Genomic DNA, 24,956 nt, shown 5'->3' with positions numbered 1-24,956 from the left:
TTTAAAAGCCCTTTTCAAGCAACAGAATTAAAAATAAAATCTGTCTGGAGATTACTCATTTTCTGATGAGTCACCATCTTTCCTTGGCTTGTTTCCACAGTGACTTAGGGTTCTGCACGGCAGACTTTATTTTGAGTGAAGAGTTTCCTATTTTCACTCTTGTTCCTCTCTGATCCTCTGTGTTTATTGGGATCCCATGCAATGGCAACCCACTCCAGTACTCTTGCCTGGAAAATCCCATGGATGGAGGAACCTGGGTGTCTGCAGTCCATGGGGTCACACAGAGTCAGACACAACTGAAGTGACTTAGCAGCAGCAGCATGACTTCCAGCATTGTAAATTATTTTCTATTTGCATTTCATCTACTGCCATTATAAGTTTGGAAACAGGAGGTACGTGAGACCTTGGAAGGAAAGTTATGACCAACCTAGAGATTATATTCAAAAGCAGAGACATTACTTGTCAACAAAGGTCTGTCTAGTCGAGGCTATGGTTTTTCCCATGGTCATGTATGGATGTGAAAGTTGGACTGTGAAGAAAGCTGAGTGCCGAAGAATTGATGCTTTTGAACTGTGGTGTTGGAGAAGACTCTTGAGAGTCCCTTGGACTGCAAGGAGATCCAACCAGTCCATTCTAAAGGAGATCAGTCCTGGGTGTTCACTGGAAGGACTGATGCTAAAGCTGAAGCTCCAGTACTTTGGCCACCTCATGCGCAGAGTTGACTCATGGGAAAAGACTCTGATGCTGGGAGGGATTGGGGGCAGGAGGAGAAGGGGACGACAGAGGATGAGACGGCTGGATGGTATCACCGACTCGATGGACATGAGTTTGGGTGAACTCCGGGAGTTGGTGATGGACAGGGAGGCCTGGCGTGGTGCAATTCATGGGGTTGCAAAGAGTCGGACACGACTGAGCGACTGAACTGAACTGAGACCACAACCCCAAAGCTTGTATGTGGCAGAAGACCCCAACCTATTTGCAATTATTTATTTTTAAGATGTTTATTTCTTTATCTGTTTGGCTGGCCTTGGTCACAGCATGCAGGACCTTCATCACACTGTGCAGGTCTACAGGTCAGCAGCTGCAGCACGTAGGCTCAGTTGCTCCACTTGTGACCTTAGTTTTCCCACCAGTGACCAAACCCATTGTGACTGGCACAAAAAACTGGGAGTTGTCGCATACAGCAGGGCTGGCAGTGAATGCAGGCAGCACACGGAGACAGATGTCCAGGACATCCCTAATGTTCCAGCGATTAAGGCTGCACTTCCACTGCAGGGGCTGTGGGCTCGACCCCTGGTCAGGGAGCTCCTCCTGAAAGCCAAGGGCATGGCCAAACAAATTAAAAAAACATTGGTTTCTGATAGCCCGTAACAACTTAGCTTTATCAATAATAAGTCATACATGATAAATGGTCTTACTATTTTTCAAATACAAAGTATTTATTTTGTATTTCTTCAAAACTAATACAATTCCCTTAGCATTATATACAAATTGTTGCATTACAGGAATTTAAATTAAAATGATTTAAATTGTTCTGTTACTTTCGTATATTTTGTTTTTACTCTGTCACTTTTCCAAAACATTTTACTGTTACGTCTTAAGAAAGGTAATCTGTTTAAATTTACTGTAAAATGTGAAGTTTTTCTACCAAAGAGAAAGATCATTATCACTTTAACACATAATGGAGGGGAGATGCTGATAAGGACACAAAGAAATCCTTTCTCATTCTGAGCCAGCCACAGGTGATAATCTTGTTTCCACAGATGATAATCTTATTTTTCAAATGGACTGAAAACCCAAACTACTACCTAATACTGAAATACATAAATGTGTTGAAAACGAAGCATTTGTCTTGAAAGGATTAGATGATCATCAAACAGAAAACACCAAATTTGGAAATCCCCCCATTTTATGAAACCCTAGTCTAAGGAATATGCTGCGTATTATGGAAGATTGAGTCTCCTGAGTGTGATGTTTAGGGAAAGGAATTTATCTACTGGGTTGGAAGATGAAACAAGGATGGGCTTGAGCCTGAAGATGTGTCTCAGGAGTTTAGAAATATTAGCTTCAGTCAACAACATGAGCAAACCAAGAGCAGGCAAGAAGGAAGGGTCTGAGGGCTGTAAAAAAATCGGAATTTATACTCAAATATATGTTTTCCTCTTCCCCAAAAACTAATAAACAGTTTATAATCATTTACAATATCTATGTAAGATATAAATCTCTAAGAATTTATCCACATATAAAATACAGATATACTTTAAACAAACATCTACAAATAATTGAATAATTTTTTTTTCCCATAAACTGCTGACTAAATCTGTACATGAAGTAAGATTGTATATGGGGAAAGGCTGGATCCTTCTAAAAACTCCAGGCCATTGTATGAAAGAAAGATCATATGTGTTAAAGTATAGGAAATAAACACTGAGAAATCTTCATAATAGATTTTTCTTGTGCCATGTTTTCATTTGTGTAGCAGCTCACTTGCGTTCTTGATTTGGCATCTGCAAATACTTGTGATTTCAGTCACATTCCAAAAGTCAGAACTCTATTCTGAGGAATGATCACTCTTCCTTATAACTCAAATCATGATTTCAGCTAGTAAAGAGGGCTGTCAACTTGAGGAAGTTTCCTTCTCTTCTGTTAACCAAGCTCAGGCTTCAATCAGTAGGATACACTATTTAAAAAAATCACCTTCTCTTAGAGCGCAGTTCCCTGGGTAAACAATGCCCTGACTTATGCAACAGGAAACCCTGTTATACTTAGTGAGAGTCTACATGTCAACCTGCAATGGGACAAACATTTGACATTGAAAAGTGATGTCTTGCTTACTTTCAAAACTGGGTCAGCTGAGGATCCTGAAAATATTATATGACAGCTGGATAACCCACAGTGAGAGTAAATTCCCATCACAAGAATTCTCTTCTCCCTATCAAATGGTTACATCACCGCTCTTCTGCTAGATTTCTAATGCTTAACTTGTGTAGTAGCAAAAGTAGAGCCTTGTTTAAAGTTGCCAAATGACCACCGTTAAGACATCGTGATTTTTCTATTTTAGCAAAAGACAACCTTAGCTGGAGAGGGCAATGGCAACCCACTCCAGCGCTCTTGCCTGGAGAATCCCAGGGACGGCAGAGCCTAGTGCTGTCTATGGGTTCGCACAGAGTCGGACACGACTAAAGCGACTTAGCAGCAACCTTAGCTCCAACTGCTGCCTGGGCTGGTGGAATTACAGGAGAACTACAAACCAAGTTTCCAAACCAGAAATATTGAACAACTAACGTATGAGGAAAGACGTGTGCATAGTAATTTTACTACTAATACACATCTGGCAGAAATGGCTGTCTTTTGAGTTTTCCCAGGTACTTACTCGTCCTCTTTTCAACAATGTATTAAATAAACCGGAGATGGACAAGAAAACCGCTGTTGAGTTTTCCAGGACGTCAGGAGGGCGGAGGTCTCACCAGGAGAACTCTGAGGTTGGCACGCCTCAGCAGCCGCGCTGCCACGCCGGCGCCACCACCTAGACAACGCCCAAGCCCCGGGCAGTTGACTGTAGGCGCCCAAGCCACGCCCCTGACCCGATTGGCCTGCCCTCACACTGCGCCGATTGGCTGCCTGTGCTCCTTCCGCGGCCGCCGGTTGGCTCAGGCCGGCCGTTGCCCTGGCGACGCGGGTTGCTGTAGTTCCGCGCCTCTCTGGGAGTTTGGGATTGGTCTCAGCCGCCAGCGGGAACAGACTCGTCTCGGACTTTGCAGGCGGCACCCACCCAGACCCCAGGTCGGCAGGTGAGCGGGGTCAGACGGCCAGTGGGGTCGGGACCGGGAGGGACCCCTGTCTCCTGAAATGGAGGAGCACCGGGCCGGGGCGGGACTTCGGAACCTGCTGCCTCCTGCTGGCTACTCTGCGTGTGTGCCCCTGATGCATATACCCTGGCTGGACGCGCCCCTGCTGATGCCTTGCCTGGGCATGCGCGCACTACCTGAATGGTGAGACTCCTGCATACCTGTCAGGTGGAGGAGGACGGTCCGAGTAGGGGTGCGGACCCAGCCTCTGCAGCTCAGCCCCGGCAACGGTTCCTGGCTCACCCGTGAACACCTGGCCCAGCGTGTCTCAGGGCATGAGGAGTACCAGCAAGGAGCTGCACGGGGCCGCGAGCCGCTACGCTCCCTGCGGTGAGTGACCCGAGGAGAGGATCCGCCTTTGCTCTGCTGCTGGTCAGGCTCACCTGTGTCCTGCATGCGTGTGTGGAGAAGGCGGTGGGGACGGGACAGGACTAACACGGGGTACCATCAAAGAAAGCCACACACCGCCCCTGTGCCCCAGGGTGGAAGTAAGGCTTAAAAGTAAGGTGGGGACCTAGGGGTAGAGGGGAACTTGACTTCTGGGGTTCTTTCGTTTGTTTCGCTATTTTCAACAAAAGAAAGCCAGGCTACCCACGGCTGTTAGAGCTACTCAGTTCTTGGAGCAATAGCATCTCTGAAAATTTCTCTGTAACAGTAACCCTGTGTTGACTTGGACACTTTCATTTTCAGCTGCATCCTTGTGTATTTCATTGATCACCTATCTCTTGCTGCTGATTTAGACTCCAACCAGGGTAACTGTGTCTTCTGCTTTAAGCTCATGAACACAGGAAGTAAGCCTCCTGTGGAGGTTGGCACTGCAGTGGGCTTCTCATTGTGAAGTTGGAAGAAGGGAAAGAAGACCTAGCTGCTGTGGTCTGATTTTAACTTTGTTGTTATTCTTCCGCATCTCATGAAGGGCTGGAGTAGGAGGATGGAGAAGAGGGTCCCGAAGCTCTGTTGGAAGAGGCAGGGTCGGGGTTGGCAAGTGGACTGCAGGCAGCGGGACCGAGTGTGGCCTTCACAGTCTCCCCGTGCTTCCTGCCCAGAGCTCTGCGGTGACCTCTGTTGATGAGGCTGTGGCTGTGCTGGAATGGAGGGGAAGGGGCACAGGAGGCCTGGGTCCCAGTCTCCACTGTAGGCTCTCAGCCTGGTTTTCTGGTGTCTCAGTGCCCTACTGCGTAGCCTCCCCCTGTGTGCTAAACACTGTCACACTAACATTGAACTTCAGGACAACCTGCTGAGGGGGTTGTTAGCTCTGGTTTGCAGATGAGAAACCTGAGGCTTAGAGTTTCAAAAAGCTGCCCTGTTCTCCAAGGCTGAGGCTGGTTGCCAGGACCCTGCCTTTGGGTTGCCTCTCATGGCTCAAAGACCAGAGAACTGCAGGACTGAGTCACCCTACGGTCATCTCAGAGCCGGGCTCCTTCTAGATAAAGGAAGCCAGGAGGAGACAGGGGAGCCGGTAAAGAAATCTACACAGTTGTGAGTGATCTGGTGCCAGACAAGTACTAATCACGGTTGAGGACAAGACAATTCTCACTCCTTCACTCCTTCAACCATGTGTGTATGTGTGTGTGCGTGTGTGAGACAGTTGGTTCACAGTCACTCATGTGCTGACTCTCTGCAGGGCACGCCATCATAAACGGCCAACCAAATTAGAGCTCAGTTCCTGCCCGAAGCTTCCAGTAATGAGATGTAGAAACTACTCTGTTCTCTATGGATTAATTAGTAATCAAAACACAGAGAGGAAAAATAAAGCAAGAACTGAATGCTTTCCCTCTGAAAGAAAATATTTGAGCTGAAGATGATCAGATATGATGCTCCTAAGCCCTTCCTCCCGGTTCTAAAACTAACTCTGTGAGCTCAGGCAAACTTCGTGAAAGCTTTCCCGTCGGGGTTTCCCCCCCGCCTCTTTCTCTTTTCTCCTTTTCCCTCTATTGTGTTTTCACTATAGAGTCCATCTCATTACTGTTGTTTAGATGTTTTAAAGATTTTTTCATGAACATTCATGTTTTACACAGTGGACTCACCTTTAGTTCTAAGTAGAAATTGCGTGGCTAACTTTTAGCTGTGGAGGAAGGCAACTTCTTGTCCCTGGGATCCGTGTGTGCTTGTGTAAAGCCATCTATTCAGCCTGTTTTCCTGTGATCCTGCTGTATCACTCAGAATTCTCCAGAGCCCAACAACATTTGTGCCTGTGTGTGTGTGTGTGTGTGTGTGCATGTATGTGTGTGTGTAGAAAGAGAACGAGAGATTGACTGAGACATCGATTTATTTTAAGGGACTGGCTCACACAGTTGTGGAGCAGGCCGAGAAGGAGCTGATGCTACAGTCCTGGGTTGGAAGGCCGTCTGGGGCAGAATTCCTTCCTTCTCAGGAGGCCTCAGCCTGGGAACTGTGGCCTAGCCAAGTGGACGCAGGAAATCACCCACTGCGCCTGCCAGGAGCTGGTCCTGTGTTACACCCTGACTGCCATGCATTTTGGACAGCTGGTTCCAGTAAGCTCTTAAATTCTAGAGACACTTGTGCCACGGTAGTGGCATCTTTTAAATTTCACATCCCTCCTAGATTTTGTTCCCCTAGCTCTCAGTCAGCTGTGATGTCTGTTCTTATATTTGGACACATGGGTTCATCAGTTTCAGATGCAAAGTGTCACCGGAACACCAAGAGGCTGAGTGTCTTCTCTCTGTGGGATTATGAGTGGACCTGATAACTGCAGGTCCCTGGGCTTCTGCCGACACCTCTTGCTCCTGGCAGGGACCCTCACAGGTGGTCACCAAAGCCACCTGCAGGGTTCTGTCCTAGGTGCCCACTGAGGGGCCTCAGGGCTCTGCCAAGGCCCGTTCCGCTCACCACCCATGAGCACTCTCTGGGGGAGGTAGGGGTCAACAGATCAATGGGGAGAGAGGTGAGAGAGTAAGCTGGCCTTCTCTTATCCCTCTTTGCCCTCCCACCCCATCTTTATCAGATCTCAGATCCTAGAAATCTCATACACTGTTTAAAATGTATTTGTTTATTTTGGCTGCACAGTCTCTTCTCTGCTTGCACGGACCTTCCCCAGTTGTGGCGAGCAGGCATCTCACTGCGTGGCTTCTCTTGCTGGCAGAGCGCAGGCTCCAGGGCACACAGGCTTCAGGAGTCGCAGCACGTGGCCTTGGTAGTGTGGCACACGGTCTTAGTTGCTCCAAGATTGCACAAGGGATCTTTCCAGACCAGGGATCGAACTCACATCCCCTGCACTGGCAGACGGATTTTTAACCACTGGACATACCCTATATCTGTACTCACCGCACGTCAGTTTTGTGGGACCCAACTGGATGTTTCCACGAGAGCCACAATCAGCCCCCAACCAGTCTGCAGCCTGAGAGGGTTCCCACAGCACGAGGTTGCCCAGGGCAAAGCCCCTGCCTCTCTGTTCAGCAACCCTTCAGGGTGCTTCTCCCTTTTCCTGTCTGACCTCTCAGGATGTCCTGCTTCCTGCCTTGAGCAAAAGGAAAGCTGAGGGGCTTGTGTGGAGAGGATGTGCCTGCCAGGATGCCCCCCCCGGGGGGTGGGTGTCAGGTCAGGTTGTTCACCATCCAGCCTTCTGAGGTGGCACTCGGTCCTGCTCCTGTCAAATTAGCAAACATGTTCACTAAAGCTGTGACTTCTGTCTCAGTATGTTTGTTTTAATTGAAGTATATAGCTGATTTGCAATGTGGTTTGTGCTGGTTTCAATGTACAGCAAAGTTATTCAGTTACACACACATATATGTATACATTCTTTTTCAAATTCTTCCCATTATAGGTTATTAAAAGATACTGAGTACAATTCTCTGTGCTATACAGTGGGTCCTTATTGATTATCTGTTTTCTATATAGCAGTGTGTACATGTGAATCACAACCTTCTAATGTATGCCTCCCCTCTTCTTTCCCCTTTGGTGAGCATTAAGTCTGTTTTCTATGTCTGTGAGTCTATTTCCATTTTGTAATCAAGTTTATTTGTGTCATTTTTTAAGATTCCATTTATAAGCGATACATGATATTTGTCTGTCTCTGTCTGATTACTTCACCTAGTGTGATCATCTCTGGGTCCATCCCTGTTGCCGCAATGGCATTAGTTCGTTCTTCTTATGGCTCCGTAGTATTCCATTATATGCACCACGTCTTCTTTATCCATTCATCTGTTGATGGACATTTAGGCTGTCTTCATATCCTGACTATTGTAAATAGTGCTGCTCTGAACACTGGGGTGCATGTATCTTTTTGAATTAGAGTTTTCTTCTTTTCTAGATATATGCCCAAGACTGGGATTGTAGGATTGTATGAAGTTCTATTTTAGTTTCATAAGAAAGCACCACAGTATTCTCCATAATGGCTGCGCCAATTTACTTTCCCGCCAGTAGTGTAGGAGGGTTCCCTTTCCTCCCCACCCACAGCATTTTTTGTTTGTAGACTTTTTGATGGTGACCGTTCTACAAAACGACAATGACCTCACTGTAGTTTTGATGTGCGTCTGTCTGCTGCACTCAATATGCCAGCACATTTGGAAAACTCAGCAGTGGCCACAAAACTGGAAAAGGTCAATTTTCATTCCAATCCCAAAGAAAGGCAGTGCCAAAGAATGCTCAAACTGGAGTACAGTTGTGCTCATTTTACCCGCTAGAAAGGTTATGCTGAAAATATGAACTGAGAACTTCCAGATGTACAAGCTGGATTTAGAAAAGGCAACAGATCAGAGATCAGACGCTTCATTGGATCATAGAAAAAGCAAGAGAATTCAAAAAAACATCTACTTCTGTTTCATTGATGATGCTAACAGCTTTGACAGTGTGGATCACAACAAACTGTGGAAAATTCTTAAAGAGATGGGAATACCAGACCACCTGACTTGCCTCCTGAGAAACCTGTATGCAGGTTAAGAAGCAACAGTCAGAACTGGACATGGAACAGCAGACTGGTTCAAAATTGAGAAAGGAGTACGTCAGGCTGTATATTGTCACTCTGCTTATTTTATTTATATGCAGAGTACATCATGGTAAATGCTAGGCTGGATGAAGCACAAGCTGGAATCAAGATTGCCGGGAGAAATATCAGTAATCTCAGAAAACACCACTGTAATGGCAGAAAGTGAAGAGGAACTAAAGAGCCTCTTGATGAAGGTGAAAAAGCTGGCTTAAAACTCAACATTCAACAAACTAAAATCATGGAATCCAGTCCCATCACTTCATGGCAAATAGAAGGAGAAAAAGTGTAAGTAGTGACAGGTTTTATTTTCTTGGTCTCCAAAATCACTGCAGATGGTGACTGCAGCCATGAAATTCAAAGACACTTGATCCTTGGAGAGAAAGCTATGACAGACGTAGACAGCATATTCAAAAGCAGAGACGTTACTTTGCTGACAAAGGCCAAAATAGTCAAAGCTATGGTGTTTCCAGGAGTCATGTACAGATGTGAGAGTTGGACCATAAGGAAGGCTGAGCACCAAAGAATTGTTGCTTTCAAACTGTGGTGCTGGAGGAGACTCTTGAGAATCCCCTGGAGAGCAAGGAGATCAAAGCAGTCAGTCCTAAAGGAAATCAACCCTGAATATTCATTGGAAGGACTGGTGCTGAAGCTAAAGCTTCAGTACTTTGGCAACTTGATTCAAAGAGCTGATTCATTGGAAAAGACGCTGATGCTGGGAAAGATTGAAGGCAGGAGGAGAAGGGTGTGACAGAGGATGAAGTGGTTGGATGGCATCACCAACTCAATGAACGTGAACTTGAGCAACCTCTGGGAGACAGTGAAGGAGGACAGGGGAGTGTGGCCTGCTGCAGTCCATGGGGGCAGAGTCGGATATGGCTTAGCGAGATTGGTGATGTTGAGCGTATTTCCATGTGCCTGTTGGCCATCTGTATGTCTCCTTTGGAGACTTGTCTATCTGGCTTTTCTGACCAGTTTTGATTTGGCTGTTTGGGGGGTTTTTATGCTGCTGTTACTGCATTATATGAGCTGTTTGTGTGTTTTGGACATAAACCTTTGTCCATCCCACAGTTTGCAAGTATTTTGTCCCAGTCCATACTTTGTCTTTTGATTTTGCTCAGGTTTCCTTTGCTGTGCAAAAGCTTGTAAGTTTGATTAGTCCCCTTTGCTTCTTTTTGTTTTTATTTCTATTGCCTTTGGAAACTGACCTAAGAAAACATTGTTATGATTTATGTCAGAGAATGTTTTGGCTGTGCTGTCTTCTAGGAGCTTTATGGTGTCATGTCATATTTTTCTCTCAGCCGTTCTGAGTTTACTTTTGTGTGTGGTAAGCAAGTGTGTTCTAGCTTCATTGATTTAAATGTGACTGACCAGCTTTCCCAATACCCTTGCTGAAGAGACTGTCTTTTCCCCATTGTATAGTCTTGCCTCCTTCGTCAAAGGTTAGTTGACCACAGGTGTGTGGGTTTATTTCGGGGCTCTTTATTCTAGCCCTTTGATTGGTTTGTCTGTTTTTATGCCAATACCACACTGTTTTGATTACTGTAGGTTTGTAGTATTGTTGGAAGTCTGGGAGAATTATGTCTCCAGCTTTTTCTTTTTCCTCAAGATAGGCTGAAAATTCTGGATCTTTTAATATTCCATATAAATTTTAGGATTATTTGTTCTAGTTCTCTGAAAAATGTCATGGGTAATTTGATAGGGATCAAGTTACAGCTGTAAATTGCTTTGGGTAGTATGGTCTTTTTAACAGTATTAATTCTTCCAACCTAAGAGCATGGGTGGAGAAGGCAATGGCACCACACTTCAGTACTCTTGCCTGGAAAATCCCAGGGACGGGGGAGCCTGGTGGGCTGCCGTCTATGGGGTCGCACAGAGTCGGACACAACTGAAGTGACTTAGCAGCTTAGCAGCAGCAGCGAGAGCATGGGATATCTTTCCATTTCTTTAAATCATCTTCAATTTCCCTTACAATTAGCAGCATATGTGTCTTTTGCCTCCTTGATCAGGTTCATTCCTAAGTATTTTATTTATTTATTTTTGATGCTATTTTAAAGGGATTTTTTTTAACGTTTCCTTTGTGATATTTCATTATTAGTATAAAGAAATGCAACAGACTTCTGTATGTTAATCCTGTGTCCTGCTATGTGGTTAAATTCATTTATCATTTTTAGTAGTTTCTGTGTGGCGTCTTTAGGGTTTTCTATATATAGTATCATGGCACCTGTGTATAACAATTTTGCCTCTTTCTGACCAATTTGAATACTTCTGATTTATTTTTCTTTTTTGACTGCTCTGCCTAGGATCAGTCAAGTCCCAATTCAGGGAGGATTGAAGGAGAAGAGAGATAGACAATTAGGGAATTTGGAAACCTCACTGGGAGGCTAAGACCCCCAGGGAAGGGCTCTGGTCTCACTGCTTTGGGACAGTGGGGCAGCTGGGTGCAGAGAGCAGCCGGCCCCCTCAAGGGTGTTCTCCTGCTGGGCACTGTGTCTGCTGCTGGTGGCCTTTAGGATCTGCCGACTGCATGACCACAGGGAGATGCGTCAGGTAACAGGTGTTCAGAAGAGGGCAGTTTTTCCTTTGCTGGTGTCCTGGGGAGGGTGAGACACCCTCCTTGATGTCTCCTGGGCAGGGGACCAAGCCAGCCTGGGCTCCATAAGTAACATCCCGACCCTGGGCCTCCTCTTCCCTAGACTGGTATTACCACCTTCCTGTGAAGCAGTCAGAGAAAGCCGTGGATGCCCCACCAGCATCGCAGATTCCCGGCCTCAGTGACCCGAGGGAAGCCCCCAGCGGGCACACGCTCGGGCTGCGGAGGTACTGGGTGAAGGAGACGGACTCGGAGTACGTGAAGCTGGCCAAGCAAGGTGGCCGCCCTGGTGAGTGCTTTTATGTGTATGTGTGGGGGAGGGGTGGGCAGGTGGTGTAACCTTGTCATCTGGACGTCCAGATGCCATCTGTGATCTGGACACATGTTACCGTCAAGTGTAGGAATTTTGCTCAAGGTCATAGGACGTCCAAGGTTGCCTGATACAGCCCAGGGTGCAGACTCTTCAGGGACGTGCTGCCGTTTATGGGAAAGACCGACTAGACTGTGCATTCACCAGATTGGGATTTTCTTTGGATTTCTCCTGAGCAACACCCTGGGGTGACTCCCATGCCAGCCTCATTGTGTAACTGCAGAGTCACGGTCTGCACTGCAGTCACCCTTCTAGGGGGTAGGAAGGGGTTGCCCCTTCTGCACTTGCCCGTGAAGCATCTTTGTTTCCTGTTGCTCCGTCTCCTCATCCCTCAGGGGTATATTAATATCTTCTGCATGATAGAGGCTGGGATGAGTGTCAGTGGTGACGCTGAACATCCGACCTTTATCCATGATTTCACTGAGAAAGTCTTGCTCAGTTGTGCTAACTCAAGTTGCTGCTCAGGTTAGGAGTCACGTCTGGAACACCTTCTGCCGGGCCTTTGTGGAGAGTGACCCTGAGAAACGCTGACCTTTCTCTTTCTGGCCGCTGTGCCTTCCGTGAAGGTTGTCACGGAGAAGGTGGGCTATGTGGCAGATGGTGGCATCTGGGCTGTGACGCTACAAAGCCCAGAACAGACTGTGTGACTCATTGCATGTGAAGCACAGAAGCAGGGTCCCGTCCTCACTCTGAGCCTCGGGCTAAAAGAACATCAGTGGGACAGCTGGCAAAATCTGAATAATATCTGTAACTGGATAAAAGGATTGCATCACACTGACTTCCTGATTTTGATCACTGCACTGTGATTATGTCATAACTGTCACTGGAAACACCCCACGTGGTCCCCCAAAGAGCAACAGACAGTGACAATACTAATGGGGGAGAGAGAGAAAGAACAAGCAAATTGGAAAGGAAGCATGGTGTTTGGGGAATCTGGGTGAAGGGTATAGCGGAATTCAGACCATTTGAGGGAACTTTTGTCTACATTTGAAATATTTAAAAAATGGAAAATTTGAAAAGTAAAAAAGTTTCAAATGTCTACTAATAGTATTGGCCACTGCCCCGCTTAGCAGGCAAAACCTGCTTAGCAGGCAACCAGTCACTCCCAGCTGGGGCCTGTTGACCCCCTGCCTGAGCGCCCCCTGTGAACCGCCTCGAGCCTGGGGGAGGGGGACGAAGACCGGCAGCCAGTGGGTGGCCCGGGAGCTGGAGTCTGTGCCTCTCAGCCTGGCTCTGAAGGGGACGCGGGTTAACAGGACCCCTACTCTCATGATTTAGAGGGTCTGGTGCCCGCTTCCCACCAGAAACCTGGAGCTTACCCCAGAAATGCCCCGGGTGTGAAGGAGTAGGGACGGAGAACAGACCCTTCTGGGCTGAAAGAGGAGACAGCAAGCCGCCCCCTGGCCCTGGCCCCCGGCCCGATGATGAGTTTTGTCTCCACAGTCGTTGGCCTGGAGCAACGACACCCCCCACCGCCTCCAGGGACGCTTGGATGGGAGGAGGGGTGGGGGGCAGAGGGAGGGGGTGTTCCCTGGCACAAGGCAGCACTGGCAGGTGAGAACCAGGGACACCCCGACGTCCCCCCCCCAACCCCCGACCCCAGAGAAGCCCAGGAGGAAGCCCAGTTCCCTTGTCAGCAGCGACCTTCTGGCTGGTGATGCTCAGGCTCGGATGGGGGTGGTGATGCTCACCGCCGCGTCTTTTTGCCTTCGAGATCTGTTGAAGCACTTTGCCCCCGGGACCACGAAGGGCTCCCCGGTGGCCTACTCCTTGCCAGACTGGTACATCCACCACAGCAAGCCGCCGACGGCAGACCAGAGACAGTGAGTGTCCTGACCCCCGCGTTGCAGCCACCGCCCAGCCCAGCACCCCCAGCCTCTGACTTCGCCCAGCCGCTCCGCCTGCAGCCTCCTTGCAGCCCCCTGCAGCCCTTTTCTCTCCCACCCTTCCTGGCGCTCTGCAGACTGCCCAGCTTCTCCTGGGCCCTGCATCCGGGAGGCTTCCCCCCTCCGCTGCTCTCTTTTTCCTCCTTTCCTCCCCCTCTCAACTCTTCCCCTCCCCTTCCTCCTTTCCCCCAGCTAAGAGTTGGAAGTTTATCCTCGCTGAACGAGGAGCCAAGAAAATGAGGGGTGGGGGTGGGAGTGGGGCTGGGGGTGGGCGGGGCCTGGAGGAGGTCAGTACCGGGTGCTGGAGTGGGGGAATGGGGGAGGGGGAATCCGGAGGTGGCCCTAAGCAGCTGGGCCGGGGCCCTTCCCTCTGTTTCTGCAGGGTCCCTGCTGCGTCCATACCTGACTACATGGTTTATGAAGAGTTTAACCCTGATCAGGCCACTGGCAACTTCGAGTCCAGAATGGGCCCCTTTGACTTTGACATGAAGACGGTTTGGCAAAGAGAGGCCGAGGAACTTGAAAAGGAGAAAAAAAAGGTGCGCTAGATAGATAGTATGGCGTTGCTTTTCAGCTGTGTGTGTCTCGTGACCCCGGAATCTGCCTTTTACGTTTGATTTTTTCAAAGGCCAGTTGTTCAGTCGCTCAGTCATGTCCCACTGTTTGCAACCCCATGGACTGCAGCACACTAATCTTCCCTGTCCATCACCATCTCCCAGAGCTTGCTCAAACTCACGTCCATTGAGTCGGTGATGCCATCCAACCATCTGATCCTCTGTCGTCCCCTCCTCCTGCCTTCAAACTTTCCCAGCATCAGAGTCTTTTCCAGTGAGTTGGCTCTTCGCATCAGATAGCCGAAGTATTGGAAAATACAAAGATCAGAGGCCAAATAAATTAGCTTTCTTTTCTCCTTATGAACATCAAACATGTGAGGTGAGACTGCCTTTTGTTTAAGGAGCTGACATGGGGAAAGTTGGCCACCACTTCCTATCTGCCCAGATAGGAAGGACATTATCCAGTCTCTGAATGAGCCCATTCTGTTTGAGGGTTTAAGGTAAAATTCCCCAGAATACTCTGTGTGGACAGGAAGGGAAGAGGAGACAGTGCTTTGCCGCTGCACAAACCCCACAGGTGTATTTGACCTTAAAGGAGTGCTGGCTCCAACGTGACACACTTTCAAGGCATTTCTGTTTTAAGGGAGCCGTGGAAGGCCATCCCTGGTTGGTGGCTTTATGGTGGTGTCTCAGTTCAGAGGCCGTTGGTCACGGCTGGCGTGGCTCTCGGGACGTGGGATCTGTGGGTGAGCTGGTGATGTTCATGTTAAAACTAGCATCTGTGTCCTGGCAATGAGCCAGCCTTGCCACCCTCACACTCACACTCACACACACACACACACACCCCCCAACCTTCCCTCGCCAGGGAGTAGCCTTGAGGCCCACTTCCCAGTGTCTAGTTGGAGGAGGAACCTTGGAAGTTTATTTTGGGGCTCAGAAAATTGAGCCCCATGTGCAGGGCCAGCTACCTATATTTAGCTGGCTGTTTGCCCCCAAGACACCCCAGCCCTGAACCTGGGTCTTGGCGTTTGCACGATCACTGAATGAGCTGCTCTCAGGAACATGCATGTTCCTGGCAACACCTTCCAGCAATACCCAGAGCCTTCAGATAGTGGTAAACAGGGTCAGTGCACATGGCCTGTTAAAGGCCGAAATACTGCATTGCCCCCAAACCATGGACAGAGTCATGCAGGGGCTGAGAAAGTGTGGGGAGCAAGCCCATTCTATCCTGTGTTTCTCTGCACAGGTGAGGCTTGGCTCAGTTCAGTTCATTTGCTCAGTCATGTCTGACTCTTTGTGACCCCATGGACTGCAGCACCTCAGGCTTCCCTGTCCATCACCAACTCCTGGAGCTTGCTCAAACTCATGTCTATCGATGATGTCATCCAACCATCTTGTCCTCTGTCATCCCCTTCTCCTCCTGCCTTCAATCTTTCCCAGCATCAGGGTCTTTTCAAATGAGTCAGTTCTTTGCATCAGGTGGCCGAAGTATTGGATTTTCAGCTTCAGCATCAGTCCTTCCAATGAATATTCAGGACTGATTTCCTTTAGGACTGACTGGTTGGATCTCCTTGCAGTCCAAGGGACTCTCAAGAGACTTCTCCAACACCACAGTTCAAAGCCTCGTTCTTCGGCACTCAGCATTCTTTATAGTCCAACTCTCACATCCATACGTGACTACTGGAAAAATGATGCCTTTGACTAGGCGGGCCTTTGTTGACAAAATAATGTCTCTGCTTTTAAATATGCTGTCTAGGTTGGTCATAGCTTTTCTTCTGAGGAGCAAGCGTCTTTTCATTTCATGTCTGCAGTCACCATCTGCAGTGATTTTGGAGCCCAAGAAAATAAAGTCTCTCACTATTTCCATTGTTTCTCCATCTATTTGCCATGGAGTGATGGGACTGGATCCCATGATCTTAGTTTTCTGAATGTTGAGTTAAAGTCAGCTTTTTCAGTCCTCTTTCACTTTCATCAAGAGGCTCTTTCGTCCCTCTTCACTTTCTGCCATAAGGGTGGTGTCTTCTGCGTATCTGAGGTTATTGATATTTCTCCCGGCAATCTTGATTCCAGCTTGTGCTTCATCCAGCCCAGCATTTCACATGATGTACTCTGCATATAAGCTAAATAGGCAGGGTGACGGTATACAGCATTGGTGTACTCCTTTCCCAATTTGGAACCAGTCTGTTCCATGTTTGGTTCTAACTGTTGCTTCTTGACCTGCATACAGGTTTCTCAGGAGACAGGTCAGGTGGTCTGGTATTCCCATCTCTTTTCATGCTTTTTATTTATTTATTTATTTTTTGCTTCTTTGCTTTTTCTATGATTCAACAGATGTTGGCAATTTGATCTCTGGTTCCTATGCTTTTTCTAAATCCAGCTCAAACATCTGAAAGTTCACAGTTCACATACTGTTGAAGCCTGGCTTGGAGAATTTTGAACATTACTTTACTAGCGTGTGAAATGAGTGCAATCATGTGGTGGTTTGAACATTCTTTGACATTGCCTTTCTTTGGGATTGGAATGAAAACTGACCTTTTCCAGTCCTGTGGCCACTGCTGAGTTTTCCAGATTTGCTGGCATATTGAGTGCACCACTTTCACAGCATCATCTTTTAGGATTTGAGATGGCTCAACTGGAATTCCATCATTTCCACTAGCTTTGTTTGTAGTGATGCTTTCTAAGGCCCACTTGACTTTGCATTCCAGGATGTGTGGCTCTAGATGAGTGATCGTACCATTGTGATTATCTGGGTTGTGAAGATCTTTTTTGTATAGTTCTTCTGTGTATTCTTGCCACCTCTTCTTAATATCTTCTTCTATTATTAGGTCCATGCCATTCTTGTCCTTTATTGAGCCCATCTTTGCATGAAATGTTCTCTTGGTATCTCTAATTTTCTGGAAAAGATCTCTAGTCTTTCCCATTCAATTGTTTTCCTCTATTTTATTTTATTTTTTTGGCATGGATCACCGAGGAAGGCTTTCTTATCTCTCCTTGCTATACTTTGGAACTCTGCATTCAAATAGGTATATCTTTCTTTTTCTCCTTTGCCTTTAGCTTCTCTTCTTTTCTCAGCTATTTGTAAGGCCTACTCAGACAACCTTTTTGCCCATTTCCATTTCTGTTTCTTGGGGATGGTCTTGATCCCTGCCTGCTGTACAATGTCACAAACCTCTGTCGATAATTCATCAGGCATTCTATCAGATCTAATCCCTTGAGCCTATTTGTCACTTCCACTGTATAATCATGAAGGATTTGATTTAGGTCATACCTGAGTGGTTTAGTGGTTTTCCCTGCTTTCTTCAATTTAAGCCTGAATTTGGCAATAAGGAGTTCATGATCTGAGCCACAGTCAGCTCCCAGTCTTGCTTCTGTAGACTGTATAGATCTTCTCCATCTTCGGCTACAAAGAATATAATCAATCTGATTTTGGTGTTGACCATCTGGTGATGTCCATGTGTAGAGTTGTGTCCTGTGTTATTGGAAGAGGGTGTTTGCCATGACCAGTGCATTCTCTAGGCAAAACTCTGTTAGCCTTTGCCCTGCTTCATTTTGTACTCCAAGTCCAAATTTGCCTGTTACTCCAGGTATCTCTTGACTTCCTACTTTTGCATTTCAGTCCCCTTATGATGAAAAGGACATTTTTGGGGGGTTTTGGGGGTGTTAGTTCTAGAATGTCTTGTAGGTCTCCTTAGAACTGTTTAACTTTAGCTTCTTCATCATTACTGGTTGGGGCATAGACTTGGGTTACTGTGATATTGGTTTGCCTTGGAAACAAACAGAGATCATTCTGTCATTTTTGAGATTGCACCCAAGTGCTGCATTTTGGACTCTTTGTTGACTATGATGGCTACTCCATTTCTTCTAAGGGATTCTTGCCCACAGTAGTAGATATAATGGTCATCTGAATTAAATTTGCCCATTCTAGTCCATTTTAGTTCACTGATTCCTAAAATATCAGTGTTCACTCTTGCCATCTCTTATTTGGCCACTTCTAATTCACCAGTCACATCCTCAACTGGGCATTGTTTTTGCTTTGGCTCCGTCTCTTCCTTCTTTTTTTCTTAAGTTTTATTTATTTATTTATTTAACTTTACAATATTGTATTGGTTTTGCCATACATTGACTTGAATCTGCCATGAGTGCACATGTGTTCCCCATCCTGAACCCCGTCCCCCCCACCTCCCTCCCCATCCCATCCCTCTGGGTCATCCCAGTGCTCCAGCCCCGAGCACCCTGTCTCATGCATCAAACCTGGACTGGCGATTCGTTTCACATATGATAATATACATGTTTCAGTGCCATTCTCCCGTATCATCCCACCCTCTCCCTCTCCCACAGAGTCCAAAAGACTGTTCAATACATCTGTGACTCTTTTGCTGTCTCGCATACAGGTTATCGTTACCATCTTTCTAAATTCCATATATATGTGTTAGTACACTGTATTGGTGTTTTTCTTTCTGAGTTACTTCACTCTATATAATAGGCTCCAGTTTCATCCACCTCTGTCTCTTCATTCTTTCGGGAGTTATTTCTCCACTGATCTCCAATAGCATGTTGGGCACCTACCAACCTGGGGAATTCATCTTTCAGTGTCCTATCTTTTTGCCTTTTCATACTGTTCATGGGGTTCTCAAGGCAAGAATACTGAAGTGGTTTGCCATTCCCTTCTCCACAGGTGAGGCTGCCAGCCATCAAGTCCAAGTATCCAAGCAAAGTGGGGACCCCTCTTGGCCACAGAGAGCCTGCAGGAAGCAAACTGTCCTTTCCACCCATGTAAGTGCATGGGCTGGGCAGCGCAGTCTGGATTCGGTGTGGTTTTGGCCTTTGGTCCAGGTGACAGCCACCCTCCCACACCAGAGGCGGATGCCGCCTAAGGCTATTCACCTCCCAGCAGCAGGCGTTGGGGGCGTCCCTGCAGTTGCACACCTCCCGCAGCCCGGCCTGCCCCCTGGCCTCTTCTCCCATCTCCCCTTCCCTCCTCACGCCCCCGGACCTTGTGGCCCCCTCTGTCCCCTTGTCGTCTCATGTGCCTGTGAGTGCGGGCTGAGTTCTCTCCTCCATCAGCCCGAGTGCTGCCTTCCCCTCTCAGGAACCCCCTCACCCAGGCTCACCCTGTCAACCTGGGACCACTTGGCCTAATATGTGTGCGCTGCTCAGTCCTGCCGCCTTCTGTCCCTGGGGCCTGGCCCCCGGTGTCCATGCCAAGTGAGCCCTGGACTCTGTGTTCCCATCCATCAGGTGCCCTGACGTGTGGGTAGTTGCCCGGCTGGAGAGAGGGCCCCTGATGCCTCTGTTTCTCTTCACTTTCCCAGAACCCCATTTTAGTGCCAGAACTACTGCCGTTAATTGTCCGACTAATCCTTCAAACGGCTTCTCCGCTAGTGGGCGGAGGGGAAGGGGAGCGATCAATCAGTCACATTAGGCGTGACGAGTGTCATGGGAGCGCCGCACTCAGACTATGAGGGCAAAGAATTCTATCATCATCTCTCTGTCTGTCCATTCGTCCTTCTGTCTGTCCCCCATCATCTATCATCTGTCTGGCATCTATCTATATCTGTATTTCCAGGTCTATCTCTCTGTCTATACACACAAACAGGGAGAGCCATTCAGAGCCATTAGGAAGACCCCCAGTAACGACAGAGTGGTTCGCAAGTCCCAGCCCGAGGCTCAGCCGGAACAGGTGATGTGGGCGCCCTGCTCGACACCTGAGTGGGCTGCTTTGGCCGTGTCGATCTCCTTGCCTGTCTGAACGTAGGTTGTGATAAGGTCTGTAAAGATACAGCCACAGAGGTAAATGGAGAGAAGGCAAAGCCGGGCAAAGAAGCAGAAGATAATCTGTAATGTGAGCTGGGCAGAACTCATTAAGAAAATAATAGCTTGTTGCAAAGTGGTAGAGTCTGAGTCACTCATCCCTCCCCAGGGACGGGGCAGTGCTTTCAGGAGACAGCTCTCTGGAGAATGCTGGAATCCGGCTTCTTCTCATTGGCTGTTCTGAAGAAAGGCTTTTGGGAGCTGAACTAAGTGTGAGCTGAGCTAAGTATAAGCGTCCAGGGCATGCTTGCTGGTCATTTCTTTATGTTTAAAAGTGGAGAGATTGAGAAAGAGGTGGAGAGAGGCAGGGAGAGAAGAGAACCATCTCTGTTATGTCTTTAGGAACAACAACACATGTAATTTACCATGAATATGTTTGCTCCTGGTTTTTCATTCACCTTTGTACTTAAGTACTTAATTTTTCTCTTTTTGAGACCTGGTCAAAGACCCAGTTCACCTACAAACTTTTCCAAACTGATTAGCAATGGATATAAGGATGAGTGGTTACAGCAGCAAGCGGACTCAGACAAGAGGGCCCCGCAGACCCCTCAGTCCTCTGTCTCATCTCCGTCCCCACCGGATGCTGAGCCACCCACAGACCCAGAGGCTCCCAGAGACGCCAAGGAAGCCGCAGGTGAGCAGCATGGCCACCGAGGGCCCTTGTCTTGTTAGAAGAAGTGAAGTTGCTCAGTCGTGCCCGACTCTTTGAGACCCCATGGACAGCAGCCTGCACCAAGCTCCTCCATCCATGGGATTTTCTAGGCAAGAGTACTGGAGTGGCTTGCCATTCCTTCTCCAGGGAATCTTCCTGACCCAGGGATCAAACCCAGGGCTCCCGCGTTGTAGACAGACGCTTTACCACCTGAGCCACCAGGGAACTGTATCATACTGAGTGATCCGAAAGCCACATAAAAAACAGAAGTATTGAGGTTACAGGCACACATGAGGATAATATGCATTTTATTTTTTTTCCTCTTTATTTGGATGAATAGCAAAAGTCATTATTTCTGTAGCTTTACATTTTCCCTTGCTGCTGCTGCTGCTGCTGAGTCGCGTCAGTCGTGTCCGACTCTGTGCGACCCCATAGATGGCAGCCCACCAGGCTCCCCCGTCCCTGGGATTCTCCAGGCAAGAATACTGGAGTGGGTTGCCATTTCCTTCTCCAATGCGTGAAGGTGAAAAGAGAAAGTGAAGTCTTAGTTGTTGAAAATTCCGATGCTTCTTGTGTTGTACCACACACATAATATCGATTTTAGTCTCCTGGATCCAAAAGGTCCTGACCCACGCAATGATTGGTCTTCTCTGGGGCAGCTTCAGAAAAAGCTCTGGCTTCTGAAAAGCACCAGCAGTTCACGTGGAAGTCGTGCCATTGTCAACACTTCCTACACTTTGTCATTAAGCTTTAAACATCAGCAGTTCAGTCCTTTCCCTGAAGTCTGCTATCCAGAAACTCTATTTGGTTTTTAACAATCGCAGTCACAGGGACAGTGGGTCTTATGTTTTGGCCGCATCCATCTTCAAGGCTGTCGAGTCCTATGTTTCGTTTCTGTTGTTCAGTCGCCAAGTCACGTCCGACTCTGCGCCTCCATGGACTGCAGTAGGCGAGGCTTGCCTGTCCTTCACTATGTCCCAGAGTATGTAGCTCTAGGAATCACTGACCGTTTACCTGTAGGAGATGTATTTTCACCCTGAGGCTTCAGTTCTCCGATTAAGGAGGCAGGAGCTGTGTTATGTCCCTTCAAGCATCTCGAGTGTTTTCTGTGATATGTTATGTGTAAGTGTGATCTCTGTGCACCTCCCCGTCCAGTGGGCACCTCGCTGCCCCAGCCACTGTCTTAATAACATCCTCCCTCCGCTGTCACCATGATGCCATCTTAAGTCATACAACCTTTCACTAATTTTTAAGTAATTATTAAAAGTAGTTCTTTTAAAATTATCCTGTTTTATTGAATTGAAAAATGAATGTATTTGTTCTTTATTCCAGAGTCTTCTCCTCCGAGTGAGTATTTTTAGAGAAACTGACCTGCATCCAAATATAAAACGTGTCTCAGACACACGGAACAGTCGATGGACATAGTTCTTGAACCTGAAGCTGATGTATCTCAGAAGCCTGTGAGATCCCTCTCCAAACTGCTGGCGCCCTAACTACGAAAGCTGGTGCCATCTACCCCTTTAAAAAGTCGAGTTCTAGCAACACAGTCTGGGGACAGCAAAAGAAGGACCACTTACATTATTACAAGAAGATTAGTCTTTTATGCAGATCACACAAGATAAAGCATAGTTCAGTTCACTTTAGAGACGTACATTTTATTAGGCACCGTGTGAGAGATGTGGGTTTAAATAATGGTAAAGAAGTGAAAGGGGCTTCCAAGATGACTCAGCAGTAAAGAATCCGCCTGCCAGTCAGGAGACACAGATTCAACCTCTGGATCGGGAAGATCCCCTGGAGAAGGGACTGGCAACCCACTCCAGTATTCTTGTCTGAGAATCCCATGGACAGAGGAGTCTGGCAGGCTACAATCCATGGGGTTGCAAAAGAGTCAGATACGACTTAGCAACTGAGCACAAACAATGAAAGGCCATGAGAGGACCCTAATAGAGATGTGGCAGGCACCAAGGCCCACCTACGGAGGGTCTCCGAGGGGTTTTATTATTGTTTTTCTGCCTGGTCTTAAGTAGATAGAATTTTCTTCACCACCACCAAAATATCTTATCTGGTTAAAGAACATTAGTCTAAGGTTATATACTTCCTGCTGCTGCTGCTGCTGAGTCGCTTCAGTTGTGTCCGACTCTGTGCGACCCCATAGACGGCAGCCCACCAGGCTCCACCGTCCCTGGGATTCTCCAGGCAAGAACACTGGAGTGGGTTGCCATTTCCGTCTCCAATGCATGAAAGTGAAAAGCGAAAGTGAAGTCGCTCAGTTGTGTCCGACTCTTAGCGACCCCATGGACTGCAGCCCACCAGGCTCCTCCATCCATGGGATTTTTCCAGGCAAGAGCACTGGAGTGGGGTGCCATTGCCTTCTCCCTATATATATACTTCCTACTGGGAAAGAAATCATTGCACGTGTTATATAATATCCATGTGTTTGAATTTGCAGCAAGACCCTCTGAACCTCAGAGGAAATTTTTCACAGTTCAAAATTAGTGGAAGACCGAGTTGGCAGGAAAGGCCCTGTAACTTGGCAGAATCACCATGCAGTTGAACCAACCGGCTTCTGCGCATTTTCTGGGTCGCTGAGCATCCTTACCTGGTGCCGATCCTCCCTCACTAAGACTTCTGATCTGCCGGGTGCTGCGGCTGACCTCGGCCACAGTGCCCAAGGTCTCCTGGTTCTCCTGGCCATCCCGGCTTTTCACTTGATAAACAGCAGTCACCCACCCAAAGCACGCCTTTTCTTTCCATGGAAAGCACCACCTGCCCTCCACTGCAGCCAGCTGTGCAAGCCTAGATCGTATCAAGGCTTCTTGAATGTGTTCTCCTTCAATTAGACCAGAATTATTGGTTTTCACTGCAATTTTTGCAGCCACTGTAGGTGTTTCTGACACTGCCAGACAGCTGCCTTTAGATGAGTGGCACTGTGTTCAGCATTTTTTGGTGAGCAGAGTCTTCTCAGCACATGCGGGACTGACTCAGGGACCACCAGCTGCCTGCGAGTTGGAAGCCGATGTTTCTGACACATGATTAGTCCTTGTGGATGGGACAGTACACTAGAATTTTATGTAGACTACAGTTATAATCTGGTAAATAGGATTACTACTTTAGTAAATCAGTACAGAGAGATTTCTTTTATTTAAAATAAATTAATAGGTTAGGGACTTCCCTGACCGTCCAGTGGTCGACTTCCCCTTCCAATGCAGGGGTTGCAAGTTTTGATTTCTGATCAGGAAGCTAAGATGCCACCTGCCTCCTGGCAAAAAAAAAAAAAAAAAAAAAACAAAAAAAACCAAACAAACCCAAAACATAAAACAGAAAAAATATTGTAACAAATTCAGTAAAGACTTTAAAAATGGTTCACATGGGCCTCTCAGCCTTCTGAGATGGCCCACACTCTGGGGAGCCTGTTTCTCTCTAAATAAACCCACTTCTTACCTATTAAAAAAAAAAAAAGATGGTACACATTAAAAAAAATTAGCTTGCAAATAAAATACAATTAATAGCTTAGATTTTTAAATTTACAAAACAGGCCATCTTATATCTTTACTCATCAACTGTTTGTTTTACATTGCAGGTTCAGCAGCACCTCCACCTGACTCAACGCCCGTGGAGCTCAAATAAACCCGGACATAAAGGGCATCCTGGATCTCTGTTACGGCTGTAGTCACAAGTCCCCTGTTATGGTTTATTAACACAAATTCTTACAGAGTGATCCGTCTTAGAACAGATGTGAACCCCCTGCTGCGTGGCGGTGCTGGTGTTGGGTTTTGTTTCTTGCGTCTCTCTGGGATGGCAGGCAAGTGGCCTTTGCCCCGCTGTGCCTTGCCGACCTGGGATGTCCCAGGGCCGCTTCCTCCCCATCCTCAGCAGATATCACGTCACCTCCTGCTGTGTGAGTCTCTGTGGGCCCTAACTCTATTGAAATCGGCGGTTTAGATGCTTAACTGGAAAAAACTCACCCAAAAGCTTTTTCACTGTTTTGGTCTTGAAATTTTTGTAGAAATAATTTTTCTGTTACAAACCAGCATTTAATTCCAGAATATTGTGATACAGTTTATATTAAGAAAAAGATTGATTTGTTATACCTTGAAGTTTTAAACATTTTCTAGTTTTAAATGTTTGATAATATTTTTTGCATCAACCAAAATTCATAGTAGCAAACATTTATTGTTTTGCATTAAGTAAAAATGTTTAAATACTTAATTTAGTAGTCTTAACAAAAATGTTTTAATACAGAGACAGTTCTCTCATTTTATAAATTTCATTGCCATTTAAATGCAAGTAATTAGCATAA

At 47.1% G+C, this 24,956-nt stretch overlaps 1 protein-coding gene across 1 annotated transcript; it reads left to right on the top strand.

The window, feature by feature from the left end:
- Positions 1 to 4,123: 4,123 nt before the first annotated feature.
- Positions 4,124 to 24,283, top strand: C5H7orf57 (chromosome 5 C7orf57 homolog). Its single transcript, XM_068973438.1, has 8 exons — positions 4,124 to 4,178; positions 11,487 to 11,672; positions 13,468 to 13,576; positions 14,022 to 14,178; positions 18,869 to 18,966; positions 20,439 to 20,638; positions 21,989 to 22,003; positions 24,237 to 24,283. Exons 1-8 carry the CDS (start codon positions 4,124 to 4,126, stop codon positions 24,281 to 24,283), a joined length of 867 nt encoding a protein of 288 aa, XP_068829539.1.
- Positions 24,284 to 24,956: the final 673 nt, after the last annotated feature.

This window comes from Capricornis sumatraensis, chromosome 5 (assembly GCF_032405125.1).
Source record: "Capricornis sumatraensis isolate serow.1 chromosome 5, serow.2, whole genome shotgun sequence".
Lineage (NCBI taxonomy): Eukaryota > Metazoa > Chordata > Mammalia > Artiodactyla > Bovidae > Capricornis > Capricornis sumatraensis.
The sequence above is the reverse complement of the archived record's forward strand: the minus strand, read 5'-3'. Positions and strand labels throughout refer to the sequence as shown.

Coding starts and splice junctions, on each gene's coding strand:
- C5H7orf57 (XM_068973438.1), top strand. CDS start 4,124: ATGAGGAGTACCAGCAAGGAGCTGCACGGGGCCGCGAGCCGCTACGCT. Junction 4,179..11,486: donor GAGCCGCTACGCTCCCTGCG/GTGAGTGACCCG, acceptor CCTCTTCCCTAG/ACTGGTATTACCACCTTCCT. Junction 18,967..20,438: donor AAACTGTCCTTTCCACCCAT/GTAAGTGCATGG, acceptor TCTCTTTTTGAG/ACCTGGTCAAAGACCCAGTT.